Raw genomic sequence first — 15,476 nt, 5'->3', positions numbered from 1 at the left:
ATCAAAATTATCATGAGAGTAAGAGAATAAAAAATTCATGGCATCATTAGAGTCAGATGCTATCACATTAATGACAAACAGATAGGTAACTTGAAACCACAAAAATGGTGACTCATGAGGATGCTAAGAGGACTATACAACAGTAAAGAGTGAAACATCAATAGATATAGAAGGTGAAAACAAGGAGCGCACAAATGAGAACAATGGCTTCAGCGAATTAGCATCAAGTGTAGCTATGGAGGATGGGTGCAACATCACAAACTGAGCATAGAAGTAAAGCTTGTTTGTGGAACAATGTTTTGGAGGTTCCAGAGCGTAGGGGTGACGAGTTGAGTTATAGGGCTTGGTGGTTGTGTGGTGAGGAAAGAAGCGTGTGCATAACAGCATGAATAGGTGGCTACATATATTTCATAAGTGGAAGCGGCATCATGAAAGGGTTGCATGAGGATGATAATATCGAAATATAGTTTAAAAGCACAGACAGGGAATATGATGAGAGCAATGAGAAAAAGTACGGTATCAAAGTAAAAGCAGAGTGTGGGAGAGCGGTGAGATTTGAGATGATTCTCATTCATAGCTCTGATATCATACTCAGAAACTTAGAATACAACTTCATTGATTTTTCAATAGAATTATTGTATAAATAAGTAAATACAATCGATAAAAAAAAAAGAAGTTAATAATGGAAATATTATCAATTAAGAAAAAATATTTCATAATAATAAGAAAAACAATTCTAATTACCGAATTTCAAATAAAAAAAGATCTACCCGATAACACAGGCATTACAAAAGAGATGTCAAAATCACACAAGTTCTGGTCCATATTGAAGCATACAGAACAAAACTTGAACAGTTCTCAATCCTTCATTTACAAAGTTACCAAAAGATCCCGCAGAAATTCAACTAGGAATTCCCCTTCCAAATTTGCTGAAAGAAACACTAACACCCACAAATTCTTACAATCCTCCTCTTCATTGACTTAAATATATCAGAAGGAAAACAAAATCTCAAAATAAAAAAAAGGAGATAATTTCTTTCTTATATGTAGTTCTGCAAGGATCTGTTCTGAAGAACTTTTCCTATTGAACTCCCGGACAATACAGAAACCATATTTAAAACATAATAGCAATAGCTGTTCACTTATACAGTAACTATACAGAAAATGCATAATAATTTTATCCCAGCTAAGTACATTAGATGCATTCGAAATACACATGCAATAAAAATACAAAGCTATGAAGACGCAACAAAAATTAAAAAACACGTATAGGATTGAAGATACAAAGGCATTTGCAACTCCGCATGCTTTCCACGCATCGTTCAATCATCCGAATGACAGGTCCAATATATCAGCCCACTGCAAAGATGTAACCAACTGAGCCCTAAATATTCATGGGGCATTTACATACATACCACCCAATTGGAATGTATTTACATATCTAATAACTAAACTTTATTTTTTTTACATTTATACCACTCAAATCATTCATATCACATCAAAAATACCACTTTTAACTTCTAAAAGAGTAAAACACCTTCTCATGCATAAGCAAGGTGGAATATAAATGTAAAAATTTAAGTTTAGGTGTTAGGTATGTAAAACATAGAAATTAGAATGGTATGTATGCAAATTTTCCAATATTCATATATAAAATGCACAGTAAACGCATTAATTAAATCAACATGTTCAAAACGAACACCCTTTCTTTTGCGTCTTAATAAGGACAATTTCCGGGAAAAACATTTTGGGCACAAAAAATACAAATTTGATACCTGATCAATATGAAGACACATTGTAGGACACCAGCAACGCCGGACCATACAGAGTGGCCTTTGTCAGTAAGTGCATCTTGCACCAACAAACCCACAGCTGCTGCAAGAGAAACGAAGGATATAACATATGCCAAAAAAAGCCAAAGCTTCAACCTGCAATAAAAGTGGAAAATTTTATCAGAAATGTCTTTAAATCAAGGATGCTAGCTCGATTAAAATAGCTGACAAAAAAAAAACATTCCAGAAAGGATATCCTCCTGGCAAGATGCCTACCATACCAACTTAATTTTTAAACTAACGAAAATTAAACAAGGTGGCATGTTTTCAAGAATATATAAATTTAGGATAGAGTACTCCAGTAATATTAAAGATTGAAGTGATTGTCGTTAACTTATTCCCAGCTAATTAGGGTTGGCATTATGGATCCTCATTTTTTTCATTAGTTCTGTTGAGTGATGTTCTAGATGTTAAACATATTCTGCACAAATTATTTTGAACTGTGCATTTTTCTTCTGAAGCTTCTAATACTAATTTTATCAACTCGTCTAGTAGGCATCTTTTACCATCGTTGCACGTGTTCAAACCACCATACTTTATTTTCAGTCACTATATCTTCAATGTAAGTTGCTCTAATATTTTTCCTTAATACAATAATTCTATTATTTATCCTTCCGAACTTGGCCACTTCTATCATAGTTTTTTTCATTTCTACCGCACCGAACTTAGATATAAATGACTTTTTTACAACGCAAATACCCAACATCAAGGTCCATATAACAACTTTAGGGAACTATAGTGTTATTTTTTTATATATATATATATATATATATATATATATTTGCATTTTAAATAAGACGCAGGGCTGCTGAACAGGGGCCAGCCCAGAAAAGGCTGGACTGGCTCCGGGGGAGAGGCAAGGTCAAGAGTTAGTTTTTGCTGAGTTTTCTGTCATGACAACCGTCGGTTTCCAAGTTTTTTCCTTTGAAGAATGTATTAGAAGGCAAGAAGATGCTCTGGTTGTAAATCGTCCTGAGGTGATGTTTATCTGCCTTTCTACGGTTCTCCAACCTCATCCCAACCACCGGATTTGGTTTCATTTTTACCGGAATTGTTTTAACAGCCATTTGCTACTGTCCAGGCATCGTACAACCCTTCCCCTATCTCTCCCTGCTTGCTGCCCAGAACCCCAACCACCCCGCCAGCTGTCGCGCATCTCTCCAAGTCCCCTGCTTATTGCCGCCAAACTCCTCCAGCACTCCACCGTGTTACCGCAACCCCCTCCAGCACCCTAGACTACTGTTGCAATCCCACCACAACCCTCATGCAATTGTCGCAGCCCCTCACCAGTCCACTTGCTGCAGCCACAACCTCCCTACTGTCCAGCGGTGTTCACCACTTTCGACCTCACCTTAGAGTGTCTTTTATGTTTGTGTTATTATTTTCCTATTGTCAAGAGTCATTGTAGGTAACCCTATTGAATTTCAGTAATAATATTTACATTTCGATTGAGGTTTGGGTTAACTCGATATCAAAACCTCCATGATATTCTTTTATCACACAAATCTCTCAAGAAACTTCTCAATTTTAACTATTCATACTTAACTACGATTTATATCCTCTTTTTTATCTCTATTCTTCTATATACTAGATCGAATAAACTTACATCTATAAAATTGAATCTTCTAAACTTCTCCTTCATTGTTCTAATTCTCAGTTATTTCAATGAATGTTTCACAACTTAGAACTAAATCATTTGCAAAATTCAAACACTAAAGCACCCGCTTTGAATAACATTTATAAGCATATCAATAATCAATATAAAAAGATTTTTGACTAAATGACATTCCTTAAAGTAAACCTATGATAATTGAAATTAGAGGAATCTTGATCGTCTTTGTTCCTAAATATTATACGAAGATACTTCTTCTCCAATCATTTAACATTCAAATAGTCCATAAATTTATATTAAATCACTACAACATCTCATATAACTCATTCGGTATCTCGTATGGATCTAAAGTTTTATCTTAAATATTTTTAGGCTAACCCTGCTTCAATTTTTTGCATTTTAAATATGACGCAGGGCTGCTGAACAAGGGCCAGCCCAGAAAAGGCTGGACTGGCTCAGGGAGAGAGGCAAGGGGGTGCGGCCGGCTCAATTATTTGAGTTAGGGTTGCCAACCAAATCCTCCTAAATATCTACTAGTATAAATGTCATTTGCTTTGTCAAGAGTTAGTTTTTGCTGAGTTTTCTGTCATGACAACCGTCGGTTTCCAAGTTTTTTCCTTTGAAGAATGTATTAGAAGGCAAGAAGATGCTCTGGTTGTAAATCGTCCTGAGGTGATGTTTATCTGCCTTTCTACGGTTCTCCAACCTCATCCCAACCACCGGATTTGGTTTCATTTTTACCGGAATTGTTTTAACAGCCATTTGCTACTGTCCAGGCATCGTACAACCCTTCCCCTATCTCTCCCTGCTTGCTGCCCAGAACCCCAACCACCCCGCCAGCTGTCGCGCATCTCTCCAAGTCCCCTGCTTATTGCCGCCAAACTCCTCCAGCACTCCACCGTGTTACCGCAACCCCCTCCAGCACCCTAGACTACTGTTGCAATCCCACCACAACCCTCATGCAATTGTCGCAGCCCCTCACCAGTCCACTTGCTGCAGCCACAACCTCCCTACTGTCCAGCGGTGTTCACCACTTTCGACCTCACCTTAGAGTGTCTTTTATGTTTGTGTTATTATTTTCCTATTATCAAGAGTCATTGTAGGTAACCCTATTGAATTTCAGTAATAATATTTACATTTCGATTGAGGTTTGGGTTAACTCGATATCAAAACCTCCATGATATTCTTTTATCACACAAATCTCTCAAGAAACTTCTCAATTTTAACTATTCATACTTAACTACGATTTATATCCTCTTTTTTATCTCTATTCTTCTATATACTAGATCGAATAAACTTACATCTATAAAATTGAATCTTCTAAACTTCTCCTTCATTGTTCTAATTCTCAGTTATTTCAATGAATGTTTCACAACTTAGAACTAAATCATTTGCAAAATTCAAACACTAAAGCACCCGCTTTGAATAACATTTATAAGCATATCAATAATCAATATAAAAAGATTTTTGACTAAATGACATTCCTTAAAGTAAACCTATGATAATTGAAATTAGAGGAATCTTGATCGTCTTTGTTCCTAAATATTATACGAAGATACTTCCTCTCCAATCATTTAACATTCAAATAGTCCATAAATTTATATTAAATCACTACAACATCTCATATAACTCATTCGGTATCTCGTATGGATCTAAAGTTTTATCTTAAATATTTTTAGGCTAACCCTGCTTCAATTTTTTGAATTAGTTGATACCATGCTTTACTATATCATATGCTAAGCTCTTCTAAAATAATTTCTTCTTTAAAGCTCCAATTTAATAATTTCTCAATATAATATTTACATCATTCCTAGATGACTTCATTTTTAATTAAGATATTAATATAATTACTTTAATGAATCTAACTTGATCAAAGTTCTTAGATCACTTATATCTTACCTCAGCTACTCTGCAAATCTCCTTTTCTCATTACTAGCAATAGGTCTATCACATAGATTAATAAAAAATATATAACTTTTGGGTTATTCAACCCTCTTTGTAAAACTTTTTACTTTCAAATAATCATTATAAGCATTATTAATACTCATTTTGATCATCTTTTAAAAACGCATTTCTTCACCTTGATAATCTTTTGTACCTCCCCCCTCAATCACCAAGACTCATTATCAATTTATAATCTATTCCTAGACATTTCAAAAGCCCTATATTAATTCACTAAACAAACTAGACATCTTATCTCATGTCATGTTTGACTCAACCTCTCTTGGCAAGTTCTCTTAGTAACAAAATTCCCTAAATAAATATGTTGCATGAATATAGATCTTATTTTTGAGATTGATGAATCAACTAAAAACATGGAAAAGAGCCTACCAGAATAAACCAAAGTAAATCATAGTTTGGTGATAAGGAAACGGATCTTAAATCAACATTAAGTGGTTTGCTTTTCAATTAACATCACAGGAGGTCAATGGGCAGCAGGATCTGATGGCTCTCCCTGACCCATTCTTTGCAAAGAGAGAACTCAGGCTTCACTGGGTTTCAAACTTGAAGAAAAGAGGATAGCAGAAAGGCCAAAGTAAACTTAGGATCAATTAGCAGGATATGATGAAGGAAATAGTTACCAGGAAAAGCAAAAGAAAATGGAAGTCGTTGCTCATACCAATCATGGTAAAAATATAGAAAGAAATATTTGAATTTAATATCTACGACCATTCAAAAGGACAATGTTGATTCTAAAAACTTTTAAATGGCAGAGCACAACAGCAACCTTTATCCCACTAAGTGAGGTTTGCTACATGAATCCTCTTTCTCCATTGTGTCCTATTGAGTGTCATAAACCTATCATTCAAAATATTTACATATATAAAGAGACATAAAGCATAGATAAGTAGAGAACAGAAGTCCCCTGGAACAAAGTTGATTCTATCTTTGCAATACTTTTTTTTCTGTAAGCAGAGAGCACAAGTGGCAGGGGATGGGAGTGGCAGGGAACAACTAAGTGGGATCAGCTACATGAATTCTTTTTCTCAATTGTGTCCTATTGAGTGTCATGTACCTTTCATTCAAAATATTTACATTACATAAAAAGTCATAAAGCATAGATAAAGTATAGAATGAAAGTCCCCTGGGGCAAAGTTGATTCTATTTTTTCAATGTTTTTTTCCTGTAAGCAGAGAGCAAAAGTGGTGAGTGGGAGTGGTGGGAAACGTTTGCACATTCTACTGTTCCTAGTGTACTTTCATGGACAAGAATTCTTTTAATGTGTCAAGTCTTTTATCAACACAAGTATATCATTCAAAAAGAATGTCATTAATTACAAATAATGAAGAGAAAGATTCAACGAGTAATATTTCTTTCACCCTTTTTCTCTTACTCTCTTCTTTTTCATAAAATATTTCAGTATAAAATATGAATTTATTATATAGACAGCAAATTTTGAAACCTAAGAAATTGTTAAATCCAACCACTATAGGAAAGTTGGACTTTTGCAATCAACTGTCGTGACCGTTAGCTAAAATCTGATAAATCACGAATGAGCTAGACAATCCTTGAGTAAAATAAGCATCAAAAGATTTGTCTCATCTAGAAAGTCATGTTGTTCCCGATTGGCTAAAACAAAATATGCAAGTACACGTACTATACGAGTAATATAGAAGATAATAAAGTATCGTTCTCACAACGATCAATTTGAAAAATTAAAATAAGTTAACTATTAATTTAACTTATCCTTTCTTTTATCCAACAGCCCGGATGAGAAAAGTGGAGGGTTGCGTTAGGTAGTCGACAGCCAGCGTAAAACTTGTCGAAAAAATCATGACATGAATCCTTTTGATCATTGTGTAAGTGCTAGGGCGTCCCCTGGAAGCGACGCGCTGTATAGCCTGAATACAGTGAAAAGTGTGCAAGGGCCGCTACACCGGCGCCCGGGTGTAGTGTTAAATAAGCAAGGGTTCCCACATTACGGGCGAATGCGGGTAAAGAAGTTAGTCCATGAAACTAATGAAACTAATATTAGGATAGGATCTTGGAATATAGGCACTCTCAATGGTAAATTAATGGAATTAGTTGATATTATGATTCATAGGAAAATTAATATCTTATGTATTCAAGAAACTAAGTGGGTGGGAGAAAAGGCTAAGGAGATTGATAATTTAGGTTTTAAACTTTGGTATTCTGGTAAGAGTCGCACTAGAAATGGTGTAGGTGTAATTATAGATAAGAGTTTGAAAGATAATGTTGTAAAAATTAATAGAGTTGGTGATAGAATTATAGCCCTTAAGATTATCATTGATACTAAGATTTTTAATATTATAAGTGTTTATGCTCCTAAGTAGGTTTAGATTTAGAGTCTAAAGATAAATTTTGGAATGACTTAGAAGACTTAATACAAATGATACCTCTTGAAGAAAGAATTTTTATTGGAGGAGATTTAAATGGACATGTCGGTAGAGTGGTAGAAGATTTCAGAAATATTCATGGTGGCTACGGTTTTGGAGTAACTAATGAAGAAGGTAAAGTTATTTTAGATTTTGCTTTAGCGTTTGATTTTGTTATTACTAATACTTTATTCAAGAAAAGGGATGAACATCTTATTACTTATAAGAGTGGATCTAATAAAACACAAATTGATTATTTTCTTATGAGAAAGGTCATAGAGCTTAAAGAAGAAAATTTTAAATTTTTCTGATTTTTCTTTGATTTATTGGAATTATTTTGGTGAAAATCAATTTTTTAGCCTTAAAAGTTATTTTAAGCTTTAAAATTCAATATCTTCATTTAGAAAGTCACGAAAAATATTTTAATTGTTCTTAAATGTTTAGAAAACAATTTATAACATTTTCATAAATTTTATTATATTTGTGATTTTTAGCATTTTTTTAATTATTTTAAATATTTAAAAATAGGCTAAAAAAGAAGTTTTTATTTTAAACTCCGTTTTACTTTTATAAAATTCTTTTGATCATAGAGAACTCCAAAAACTAGTTTTCATAATTTTTTTGAGTTATAATTTGATTATTAAAAATCATTTTAGTATCAAAATGCCATTTAACTTTGAAAATTAATTTGTGTTATCGAATGAGTTTAAAATATTTTGAAATTTTTATCGAGAGTTCTTTGAGCCTTAAGCAACAGTGGAGATTTAAAATCAAGTTATTTTATTTTTTGTATTTTCCAAAATTAAATATCTTTGTGTTTTAGGATTTGTGAAGATTATGTGCATTTTGAATGACTTGGCTCATGAAAGATTTTTCAAATAGTTCTGTAGTCATAGTAGACCTACCAAAATTTTCTTGGATTTTTCTAAGTAACATGCTAATTATTATGATTAATTTATGCAAATAATAGACATAAGCTTAAAAAATATGGATCTCTATTTAGAGGTCTCCCCTAACTTTAGAAAAATCAAGAAATGTTCCCTTTATTAGAGACTACCACATGTCAAAATTGCAAGCCATGGTGAAATGATTACATGCATGGAGAGTTAAAAGACTCCTAACACTAATTGATTTATTAAAAATGAAATACACATCAAATGGACTTCAAATTGTTTCACATTGTTTTCCTCTATTCATTAAGCAAGAGGGTATTTTTATTTTATTTTTATGATTTTTCTACATAAAGATATGGATTTTTGAAGATAGGGAGCTTCTTTCGATTTATTTAATTTCCTATTTATCTTCTTAAACATGCGGTGCCATGTCAACCTGCGACGGCTCTGAAGCTCTACATGGCGCACTCTTATTTGATGCCGCCATCCACCTCAGCAGTGACTAGGCCAGTGGTTCATGTAAGGGAGAGTTGTCCGGCTTGATCTCGTCAGTTGATGAGATGAACGCGCAATCGGACGGTTCTCCGTCATCGTCCCCAATGCCTTAGCCTGAGGACTATCCATCTTCAAGGCTTGATATCTTGCTCATTTCTCAACCAAATTGAATGATTTTTTTTTTAAATGCTTCTCTAGACTAGAGGAACATATCTATATGGTTAAGATGCCATGAAATTAAGCCTAAGAAAATGGGGAATCAAAATAAGCTCGGGAAGAGAGGGAGTTCAATACCTTTGCTCTAAGAAGGGAAGCTTCAATCAGAGGTGCTTAGTATGTTCATTGAGGTCCAAGGAAGCTAGGGATTGAGCCTCTTGCTCTAGTGTAAGGTCTAGGTATGAATTTGATCAAGCTTGATTTCAGGTGTTGGTCTAGAGCTATGTTAGGGTCCTTACGGAAGGGGGATTTGATGGAGCTTATTATTCTTCCACTGTGGTGAAGGTGTGGGTGAGTTTAATTTGAGTTTGGTGGACTGTGGAGGTGTATTGAGCTTTGCCATGTTTTTTAGCAAAAGATTTAGCTTAAATATGGGCATCCACAGTGGGAATCAGTAAGGGAAATGGTTGGCTTGAGCTGAGGAGGTCTCAAAGAGTCTCTATGAGCAATTTGGAGGGCTCTCTCTGAGAAAATTTCAACACACTTCCATGGTCATGAAGGGGAGCTTTTTTAAAAATTAGTTTAGGCTGGATGCCCGAGTCAATGTTTGGGTGCAATGTGATGCTTAGATGGAGGGCGAAGAGGCTCTAAAATTTAAATTGGGTGAGCTGGCCTCTAGGTTTTAATTGGGTGAATTTAAACGGGGGTGGCCCTCAATTTTGGCTTCTCCGGCGGCTCGACTTATGTTAAGAAAGGCAGAAGTAGACATAGGAAGACTTGGGCTCATTGCATAAAAATGATCTTAATTTATTAGCACTAAATGAAAATATGACACTAAATAGGACGCAATGGAGAAAAAGGATTCATGTAGCCGACCCCACGTAGTGGGATTAAGGCTTTGTTGTTGTTGTTGTTGTTGTTGTTGTTGTTGTATCTTTTATCCAACAATCTTATCAAATTGAATAATTAAAATTAATTCAATTAAATTAAAGATGAAGTTGGACAAATTACAAAATACACCCGAGAATTGTTAATTACTTATGTATTATTATTGCGATTTCTCAATCAGAAACTAATTTATTTTCTTATATTCATCAATAACTAGGAAACATAATTAATTATTTCTAATCCATTATGTCTATATGATTTATGAAGATCAATTGTAATAAAGTTTGTTCTCTTATGATTGCAAATCCCTAAGTATTTAAATATTCCTATCTTATCCAAAAATCTATCAAATTGCTACTAAGTGTTCCTTTATAATTCTTTTGATATCTATAGATCAAATTAGTTTTAAAAATAAACCTATGATCATTACAATAAACTCAAATAAGTTGAAGTAATTTGAGCAATATTTAAAACATCTAGCAGAACAAATCAAGGAATTACAAAATTAAAGCACAAGCAACCACAAATACAGAGTTATTTGAATTTAATGCATGAGTTGTTGGTGAAAAGCACAATTAAAAAAAAAATTCATTAAAGTTGAATATTTAATATCACAAGAGTTTAAAAGATAAAACTAAACTTTTGACTCAAATCTCCTTCTAAAAATCTCTTCTTCTGCATTCAAATGTTCTTCTTCTCCATGCCTACACTCTTACAAGAAAACAGGCACTTCTCTCCCAATACACTCCTGCACACATTCTAGAACGAGAACTAAGACTGTTCTCTCACTCACTCTTGTCCCCTATTACAGTCAACACGAGCCCTCTTCAAGTAACTCCTGCAACTGCTCCAATAACTCTCAATCAGCTCCAAAACCGCTTTATACCTGATTTTGTCGAGCCATTACGCCGCTGCATTGTGCCTTGTGGTGCACAGTCACTACACTTGGTGTTGCAAAGCCAAGACGCAAAGTTCTCTATCCTTTGGGTTGAATACTACTTATTATAGGGCCAAGGTGTCCAAATTGCAGCATTGAGGTGCTCAACTCTCTATATTAAAGCCATTTTCTTTCTTTATTTTGGCATTATAGTGTCATAAATCAACGTTGTTACTGAGCTCTTGAGTTTCTGATCAATTTTATTTATATCTCTAGTGCCATAAATTAGCATTGTTGTGTCAGTTTACCTGCGCCAAGGTGACATGTAAAACAGTTCAACGTAGGAGCCATTTTCCACACTCAAGCACTGTTTAATCAATATGAAGACCTTGTGCTCTCAGTTTAATTGCATGTTTTCTGCTCTAAACAATGCCTATACACTATCTTGATTTTCTTTGATTTTTTCTTATTTCTTCTACTGTGAAAAACATACGTAATAAACACATCAATTAATGATAAATCAAGCTTTGTTTTCAAATAATAATTAAGATCGAATTCCATTAGTCGTTGTGTTTCTTACATTGGATAATGAAATCATCTAAGCTTTCAAAATTGTTGTGTTTGTTATTTTATTCAAATTTTTACTTTCGTTGTACATAGCAAAATCATCTGTCTTTTTACATACCTTGTCTTTGATAGTGCCTCTCAAATTATTTATCTAATATAATAATCCCTTAGTTTATCCTTCTCAATTTCATTATCCATTCATATTAAACTTATCATTTTGCTACTACAAACTTAATCATTAACAATTTTTTAATTGCTCAGCACTCAAACTGCCGTAACAACAATGACTTATTACAGTTATATAAAATTTATCATTAAGGTTTCATGATATCCACTTACCATTTATCACATAGTACTCCAAAGGCAATCCTTCATTTTAACCACCTAAGCTATATTTTTGGAAGCAATATCCATATCTCTATCCCCATTCTTCTTTATAATAGATTTAAGATACTTACAAATATGGTAATTAATTAAGTGTAAACCTTCTGCTATAAAAGGTTACAAATATGGTAAACAAAAGCCCATGCAAACTCTAACGCTCCTAGAGCAAGGCGAAAATGATTTAGTGTTTACCTATTTTTTAGTTCACCTAGGATTAAATCAACAATATAAAATTCATCGATTCATTAGGTGAAGCCAAAATACTTCTACAATAATCACCTCTTCAACCAAATCTTCCCAGAGAAGCACTCTTACTGCAGTTTTCAATTAATGCCAGCACGGGTAACACATTTCTCAAATCAAGACATGAGATGACACTATCATAAAAATAAAAAATAATATAATCAAAACAATTGTCAATTTTGATTTCGCATTGCAACAGATTCAATATTATTTTCCAAAGACAAAAAGCGTGGCTCATGGCTGCCACAGTAAGATTCTTTGCAAGATTGCATCTGTCTATATCAAAACCTTGAATCAAAACCTTATTCAAGGTTGCTAATCTTCCCCAGAATGCATTAGTTTGGATATTTTTTTGTTATATCATTATCTTTGAAAACAGCAACCAACATAAGTAGGGAGTCTCCACTGTTCTAAAAAAGAAACCCCAATTACCGTGTTCAGGTCAATCAATCAACGAAAAATGTTAGGAACGGTACCGAATACGAAACCAAAAATAAATCCGTGCAGCACCGAGCGATGTAGATCTGAAGGGACTGACCTCCACTCCGACTCCCCATATGGAGAGTAATAATCGTATGTGATGTCCTCTTTCCGCACGCTGTTGAACATGAGAGCCGCCAGAGAAGCAAAAATCCCTAAAAACTAGAGCCCATCAGCAGCAAACCAAAACACAACAATCTCCATTATATAAAACTTGAAGAGCAAAACCAAAAGGAAGATGTGAATCCGACAGAGGGTACCGGGGAGATAATGGATGAAGGGGATCTTGACGTCGCTGCAAACGACGGCATCGACCCAGAACCACCAGCCGGCGGAGAACACTGCTCCGGCGACGCCGGGGCCGAAGATCTCCCAAAGCATCGAACAGTTATTGTCCATTGTCTTCCTCCTCTATCTCGCTCCGCGAAGACGATGGCGAGGGCTGCGCATAAAGCGAGAATCCGGACTCCAAAGCATATATCATACTATTAAATATTAATCAATTTCTACTTCCAAAATTAGGGGAATTACTAACGTTTCTTAGTGGGAAAAAAATTGAGTACGTCAAGCTTATGCAGGAATTACGTACGTAAAAGAATATATGAGTGTTACACGGAGATTACAAGGAGTTATAACCCCGTTGTACCTCCTATGTAACTCCCGTGTAATCCCACTGTAATCTTATAACCTCAGTGGATAAAATAAAAGCGCAAGTTACAGGTGAGTTACACGAAAGTTACAAGGAAGGTATAACACGCTTGTAACCCCCATGTAACTCTCGTATAACGCCCGTGTACCATATTACGTACACATCTCTGTGTACGATTGACATACGCAATCTTTTTCCCCGTTTGTGGCAGCTTATAAGTGTCGGGCGTTTTCTAAAATACAGTGGTACCGTTTGTATCACGTGTTTTGTCTTCTTATTCAAAAATGTGATTCTATTATCGACCCGCACGCTTAATGATACTTAGAGTTGCGGTAAATTTGATCGGGAGGCTTTTGTAAAAATTTATTTTAAATGTAATAATTTTTAGAATTTTTAACACATCAATCATTTAAATTTTTAAATATAATATTTTAATAATACAAACATTTGAATAAATGAAAATAAATTTTAGTTATTTTTTTTTAGTAAGTTGAAGCTTTCTTGATGTCCCAAAATCATATAATTCAAAATATAATTCATTAATGTCATCACAAATCAATATAGACCGTCAGCTTTCATCACTGCTCGCATGTCTTCCATTCTAACAAAAATATTTATTTTGCAAGCAGAAAAAAAAAATAAAATAAAAAAACTCTCTTTTGTTATAAATTGTTAAATTGTATAAGCTATTTTAAATATTAGATTTACTTTATATCGTATTTGAAATATATCCATTTTTCAAATACTTTCATCTAAATTTTCATTTAATGAATCAAATATAAAAAAAATTAGTAGCAATACTATAGTTGTCAGATGAGGACATAATGTGTTTATGTGTGCATAAATGTGAGAGAAATTTGACAATATGAACGAGAAATTTGATTTATATGTCTCATTATGCGCTTAATTAGTCAAATGTTTTGATGTTTATTTTTTAAAGATGTATGCCTAAAAGTCCTTTTCTTGTGAAATTAATCCAAATGAATGACAACTTCTTATATAATATTTGTTGGAGTCCAAAGTCATTTGAAACCAGCTCTAAGATTATCGAATTCTAACATATTATGAACATGGCTCGAATCTTGATTCGAACTTTGATTAATTTCAGTTAAAATCATTAATGCTTAGTAGGGATAAATCATAGGTAAGACATTATTGAGCCAATGGCCTGTGAAAGATGAGGAGTTATGGGTGTACAACATAGCTTGTCAGGAAAGTATTGAGAGATTGGTAATACGGGAAAATAAAAGTATTGAGAAATTAGGGCGAAGAAAAAACAGGAATCGACAGAAATCCAGTAGAACGCAAAGATTTAATAAGGTTCGGCAAAGATGTCTACGTCCTAAGGAGCAGAGCGGTGATTCCTTTCAATATTCAGAAAAGGATTACAGAATTCAGGGATACCTCATGGGGTTACAAACGGGTCTATTTACAACCTCAGAAGTAAACCCTAAGTACAACATGTAATTACAATATTACCCATGTACCGTACCACGGGGCGTTGCCCCCGCACCCCCAACCCACATAACATAACTTCCGATTTGGACAAATTCTTCTGCTCCACTCCATTTCGTTCCAGCGTCTGTCCCTATATGATGTATAAGTCATATCATAACAAATCTCCACTGTTGACCTCACTTTTGGTTGAGGTATAGAAAACTTCTTTAGTAGCCTAGGTCTAGCCATAGGACTTTCCTATTGACTAGTCTTAGAAAATTAGAAGAGGTACCCCACCATTAGAAATTCAAAACTCTTCTTTTTACTCAGCTTGAAATTCCACATATTGATCTTAACCTCTAGCATTTAGTAGGTAAGATCATTATAAGAGAATTCAAGAAGAGTCCCTATAGGATTACTTGGCTTTAGGGTCGACCCTGGAACTAGGATACACCATATCTTCACAATATATTAATCCCTGGTTCATTTAGAATGGATATCTATCCAATTCTATGTGAAATGCTTAACTTGGTATTTTGCCCCTAGGCACCTCCAAATTACCTAAATGCCCTTGATACCCAAATTTGGCTAAAAATTCCAAATTTTGCCAAAATACCCAAAATTGA

The 15,476-nt window shown here is 34.2% G+C and overlaps 1 protein-coding gene across 1 annotated transcript; it reads right to left on the bottom strand.

The window, feature by feature from the left end:
* Nucleotides 1-1,009: 1,009 nt before the first annotated feature.
* LOC110021466 (transmembrane protein 50 homolog) lies at nucleotides 1,010-13,235 on the bottom strand. Its single transcript, XM_020719967.1, has 4 exons — nucleotides 13,025-13,235; nucleotides 12,823-12,919; nucleotides 1,776-1,928; nucleotides 1,010-1,359 (listed from the first exon to the last, which is right to left on the bottom strand). The coding sequence occupies exons 1-4, from the start codon at nucleotides 13,161-13,163 to the stop codon at nucleotides 1,323-1,325; spliced, it is 426 nt and encodes a 141-aa protein (XP_020575626.1). The 5' UTR covers nucleotides 13,164-13,235; the 3' UTR covers nucleotides 1,010-1,322.
* Nucleotides 13,236-15,476: the final 2,241 nt, after the last annotated feature.

Source organism: Phalaenopsis equestris, unplaced genomic scaffold, assembly GCF_001263595.1.
Source record: "Phalaenopsis equestris unplaced genomic scaffold, ASM126359v1 Scaffold000134, whole genome shotgun sequence".
NCBI lineage: Eukaryota > Viridiplantae > Streptophyta > Magnoliopsida > Asparagales > Orchidaceae > Phalaenopsis > Phalaenopsis equestris.
This window is presented reverse-complemented; position numbering and strand designations above follow the sequence as displayed.

Bases quoted from the DNA above. Each gene is read 5' to 3' on its own strand.
- LOC110021466 (XM_020719967.1), bottom strand. From the start codon at position 13,163: ATGGACAATAACTGTTCGATGCTTTGGGAGATCTTCGGCCCCGGCGTC. The intron at 12,920-13,024 runs GTACCCTCTGTC...TCTAGTTTTTAG, and splicing joins CTTCATCCATTATCTCCCCG to GGATTTTTGCTTCTCTGGCG. The intron at 1,929-12,822 runs GTCAGTCCCTTC...CTTTTATTGCAG, and splicing joins TATGGGGAGTCGGAGTGGAG to GTTGAAGCTTTGGCTTTTTT.